Genomic DNA, 5,783 nt, shown 5'->3' on the forward strand with positions numbered 1-5,783 from the left:
GGAATTCTCTGCCAAATAATTTTAAGTCAATGAAAGCACTTGGGATTGCTTTCCTTACTTTGTTTGGATCATCTTATGCTTGTGAGCAGCTGTTTTCAGCTTTGAATTATATCAAATCTGACACCAGAAACAGACTAACAGATGACCTGAGTGCTGCATGTGTTGCTCTCAAACTTACAAAATATGAGCCAAGGTTAGACAAATTATCAGCATGCATACAACAGCAAAAATCACATTAATTGTTCAAAAGCATGCCATATGCAAACTTTTACCTTTCAATAAAAAGTTGTTTGTATCATTGAAAGCTCTGTTGTTGTGTTTTTCTTTTAAGAAAAAGATGTTAATGTATGAGTTGTTTTTTCTAATCTAAAACCTCAGTATTCAGGTTAAATTGCCGTGTTGGCACTTTGCGATAAATAAATGGGTTTTGGTTGCAGTTTGGGCATTCAGTCTCTAAAAGGTTCGCCATCACTGGTATAGGGTCTCCTGCTTGAACAGTGGTTGGACTAGTCCAGTGTTTCTCAACCTTGACAATTTTAAGGCATGTAAACTTCAACTCCCAGAATTCCACAGCCAGCAAAGCTGGCTGTGGAATTCTGGGAGTTGAAGTCCACATGCCTTAAAATTGTCAAGGTTGAGAAACACTGGACTAGAAGATCTCCAAGGTCCTTTCCAACTCAGTTATTCTGAAAATGCACGTGTAAAGCAGATAGAACATTTCTAGTGGAAAGTATTAATCTAGTCATTGAAATTTGCTGGAAATCATTTTTAAGGAATACTAACAATGATAAACTTTTATTTCTATGTTGCTATGAAACCGGGCACTTTTCCAGAGTGCCATGACATTGCAGTTTAAGTTAAGTAGGGAATTTTAAACACTATCGAGAAGCAAGACATATTTAAATTAAAAATAGAAAAGGCAAACTGAGGCGTTCTGATGTAGCTGTTTTACCCTGCTGATTTTCAGTCAGCTGTTCAACTACCTCTTCGATATTTTTATAATAGTCTTTCTTCATTAGAAAACATGAGTAGTAGCTTTTCATTGCAATTATTATGTTAATGAATGTAGTATTATAGTCCTCCAGAGGATCAGTCCCTTTGAGTTTTCCATAATAATACATTGAATCAAACATCAGACTAAATTCAGTTCCTGGCACTGTAGTATTCTTGATAATTTTTATAAGGCGCATTATTATTCAAATAATTTTTACATTTTTTCTGTAAAACACATTACAAAATAAGCTAAATGTTGAAAAAAATAGAGCTTAGAAAAATAATACTGATTGTTGTCAGATTTTGAAACCTAGTTTAGAAAAGGGGTATCCAAACAGAGGTATTCAAACTTTAAGATTTACGGACTTCAACTCCCAAAATTCCCCAACCAGTTCACAACTCTTAATTGCCAAGGTTGAGCACCCCTGGTTTAGAACCTCTAGAGGTTCTCCAGAGTCTGTGTCCTAGTGAGTCTTATTCTGTTCATTCATTGCCTATCAAAGAAAAACATGAATTGTAACAGAGAGAGAGACAATCTGTTTCATTAAAAGCTACTTCTTGGCTTCCTGTATGTTATTTCTTAAGCTTGGGTGAGTGTTGGAACCATGTTCTCTTTCCATTTCAGCTTTCCTAGGTGTCTCCTTGTGGATAAACCAGATTTTGAATCCTGTTTTCTAAAGCGCAGTTTAATATTATTTTTCTAATCAGGATTTTATACAGGGTGGCCTTGTTATAATTACTATTGAATTACAGTTCCTCCTATCTGCAAAATAGGGAATTTTAATTAGAACCGAGGGGTGAGTGCACTTGATTCTTTTGCCTGAGTGATCCAATATATTTCTTTGAGATGATATTTGAACTGAATCCTGTAATAAAAGGTTTGGAGAGATTTGAGCATATGTGTGAATTTTCATTTCAGGAAAAAATCGAAGCTATTAATCAAACCATAGCCAATGAATATGAAGTTCGGAGAAAATTGTTAGTGAAACGTCTGGATGTAACTGTACAGTCGTTTGGTTGGTCAGATCGAGCAAAGGTATAGTTTGCTTTCTGTAGCCAAATTGTTTTGTTTTTTTGGGAAAATGTATTATCTGCCTGTAGTTAGATAACTGTCTTTTGTGGTTAACCCCTTCCAGTCAGGATTCAGGCCTGGTTATGGGACGGAAATGGCATTGGTCTCGCCGATGATCTCTGGCGAGAGTGAGATAGGGCCAGTGCAACCATCCTTGCTCTCCTTGACCTCTCGGTGGCTTTCAATACCATGGACCATGACGGTATCTTTTTGGGTCGGTTGCGTGGGGGTAGGGCTGGATGGCACAGTTCTGTGCTGGTTTGTCTCCTTTCTTCGTGGCTGGTCCCAATTGGTATTGATAGGGAGTGAGAGGTCCAGCCCTCTGCCGCTATTTTCTCGCTTTGGGCGAACAGCACAGTGGTTGATTGAGTAACAACAGATCCCACCTCCCCCCATTCTTCCCCGCCTTCCCCACGTGACCTTAGATTTTAATGTTTGATTTTAGAGATATTTAGACATATTTTTATGACTGTAAGCTACCTAGAATTACCCTATGGTAAGATGGGCAGCCAATAAATTTTATAAATAAAATTAAGTAATTAATTAACGGGAAGAGAAATGGCTAACCTTTTAAATAAACGTTAGTCTTTTTTTTTTGCCACTAATAATAAAGTGTGAGTTTAACAAATGTTACAGAGTAGAGTCCTCCAATTATTGCGGAGAAAATACATATACCGTGCTCTCTTTTGGCTGCATCTTGAGAATTACCGTGCTTTACACAGCATTTGCAGCATTTTGTTTTTCTACTAGAAGGATCTATGAACAGAAACTGTTTACAAGCCTCTTCTACTAATGACAGTAGAACCCTGTGCCTTTTTCTTCCCTTTCCCTGTGAATAGGAGAAGAAAAGCAGAGAGTGAAAGGCACTATTTGGAGTAGTAAACAAGTGGGAGAGCAAGTGGAAAGACAGGAAGAGGGAGAGAAGGGACAGAGGGAAATGCAGTAGCAGGAGAGAGGAAAGTCTGGGTATTTGGGATGGGGGCAATGGGCTACCCTCAACCCTCCTTCCATTCCACTTCTTATTTTTTTTTAATATATTTGGAAGGCACCAAGTCGAAAAGGACATGTTGAAACTGATACTTGTTTTCTGTTATGGTCCTTTCCTAGTCCTACCTGTTTAAGAGTTTGAGCTAGGAGCTCTTGCATACCATTGAGCTATGGCTGTTCCATTTTATTGTCCAATTCTTAACTTCTCTTTCTTCTGCTTGTATCACATTCATTGTAGAACTCTTTCTCCTGAATTGCTTATTCTTGTGGAAAATCCATGTATTCAGCATAAAATGATTATTGATGTGCCATAGATTCAATTTTAAGCCATATGCACAGAAGCACTTCCATAAGTGGCCCCTCAAAGCCTTAGACTAGGCATGTCCAGCCCATCAGTTGCATGCAGCCTTGGACAGTTAGTAATGCAATTGTAAGCTTTTAACATTATTATGTGATTTATATACATTAAATATATATTTTATATGTGGCCCAAGACAATTCCTCTTCACTCAGTGCGGCCCCAGGCAAACTAAAAAATTGGACACCCATGCCTTAGACCATCAGACCATCAAATAAAGTCCATATCATCTGACATGTTCTTTGAATGTTTTTCATGGACATAGATCTGGAACTGAAAGATGAAGCAGCTATAGTTAAGTAGGATATAAGGTATGGAAAGTTGGAGGAGGAAGGACAAGAAAACTTATGTCTATGTCTTTAGAATCTTATGCTTCTTTATTTGCTGCAGGATAGTTTTTTGCAAGACAGATTTTTCATAGCTTTCAGTGATTATTCCTCTGCTAAAAGCAAGGGATGTAGGAACTACTAGTTGTCATGGAAATAAGATTTTAAACTAAAATGGCTCTCAAGGGCTATTGACAAAAGTGGGGGGAATTATATTCCAAATTTAAAATACTTGTATATACAGTGTCCCAACAAGGAGGTAGGGTAAGTCTTATTTTAGCCTTATCTGGTTGGATGTATTAATTGAACGTGGTTTGATAGAATTCTAGTTCAACATATCTAAAAGCACCAGATAGGAGATGGCTATGTTAAACAATGTATACCTTACACATCGTTGATTACACTGTTCACATAATATATAACAAAACACTACTAAGTATGGTTGGTGAAACAAAGAAGAAATAGGGAAGGTTTCAGCATCAGATAACCCAGTGTGGCCAGAAAGATTATTGTTTCATTATATACTACTTCATGAGTAAATACAGCCATTGTTATGAAAACTTTTCACATGTTGTTTCAACATATGCCTACATGCTTAATAATTGTTTAACTGAATGTTTTATACAATTGACTCCCTTCACTTCCTCTCTCTCTCTCTGTCTGTCTCTAATAGACCCAAACGGAGAAATTGGCTAAAGTCTATCAGCCAAAGCGTGCCATCTTATCTCCTAAATGTGCTATATCTGTTGCACACCTCTTGGCAGCTCGACAAGATTTATCAAAGATAATGAGGACTAGCAGTGGCTCTATCAGAGAAAAGACTGCGTGTGCCATTAATAAGGTATCTGGGTTGTTATGATGATGTTTTTTAATTCGTACATATCTGTGTTTGTTAAGGAATTGAATTGGAAAAAAATTGTATTCGTGCAAAATTTCAGTGTTTTTCTGTGCATGTATGCACATTGAGCTTCCATCTTTTACCTAATTCCTTTTGCCAAAATCCATCCTTCCTTCCTTCCTTCCTTCCTTCCTTCCTTCCTTCCTTCCTTCCTTCCTTCCTTCCTTCCTTCCTTCCTTTCTTCCATCCTTCCATCCATCCGTCCATCCATCCATCCGTCCATCCATCATCTAGGATTTATGACATTATCACGTCAGAGCTGACTTCTCTGAGCTGGAAATGATTGGTCCTTAAGGGCAATTTAGTTGCTTGGTTTATGTTTTGATACTTGCTTGTAAAAGCAAGGTTTGAGTTTGTAAGCAAAGCAATCATGCTTGTACTGATGTACCAGCTAGCAAGCTAGTTCATAAAAAAGTAATGTAATGCTTTATTACAGATGTAGTCAGGGATGTAAAGATGCTTGCAGTAAATCATCTGTAACAGATACTGTAGATTACATCTGACATTAGCAAGGAATGAATGCCAGGTTTGTTCCGCTGAAGGATTTATTTGATGCCTTTGGAAGCTGTATATATAACCCAGTCTATTTTTGTACTACTGTATATCGATCAGTTTAAGGCTATTTATTTCTTCAGATATAAAAACATATTTAATATTATTTAGGGTTTCAGATTTAGAGCTTTGTATAACAAAATCTGTTTGACTTGAGCTGTATTGTAAATCCATGATTGTGATTATGATATTCTTTAAATCCCAACTTTCCCCAAAACTAATTACTGTTCCATGCAAGAACAAACCACACGGTGGCTTGACAATTTGGTTGGTATTGTTTGAAGAGAGTCACAATTTGGCCAAGCCAAAATTGGAATGTTTTGGTTTTCAGTCAAGACAAAATCTGGAAAGATGTTATAGGGCAGGGGTAGGCAACCTTGGTTCTTTTATGACTCGTGGACTTCAACTCCCAGAATTCCTGAGCCAGCGAAGTCCACGAGTCATAAAAAAGCCAAGGTTGCCTACCCCTGTTATAGGGTGTTCGTAGAGTGAGTAGAACAAGACTGCTGAAACTCTCCTCTCCTCTCCTGCATGCTTGTATCCTAACATACCTATGATATTCCCAGTTGTACCTTTCCCTTGTCTCCCCTTTACCCT

General features: G+C 37.6%; 1 protein-coding gene across 1 annotated transcript in view; it reads left to right on the forward strand.

Annotated features, from left to right (window-relative positions):
- The window catches only part of FAM98A (family with sequence similarity 98 member A), a 21,012-nt gene that overhangs the window by 13,359 nt on the left and 1,870 nt on the right, over window positions 1-5,783 (forward strand). The window contains exons 7-8 of the mRNA XM_015818490.1: window positions 1,913-2,029; window positions 4,410-4,577. Of these exons, the coding sequence (XP_015673976.1) occupies window positions 1,913-2,029; window positions 4,410-4,577 (285 nt within the window). The remainder of the gene's footprint in view (window positions 1-1,912; window positions 2,030-4,409; window positions 4,578-5,783) is intronic.

This window comes from Protobothrops mucrosquamatus, unplaced genomic scaffold, assembly GCF_001527695.2.
Source record: "Protobothrops mucrosquamatus isolate PMUCROS unplaced genomic scaffold, P.Mucros_1.0 scaffold750, whole genome shotgun sequence".
NCBI lineage: Eukaryota > Metazoa > Chordata > Lepidosauria > Squamata > Viperidae > Protobothrops > Protobothrops mucrosquamatus.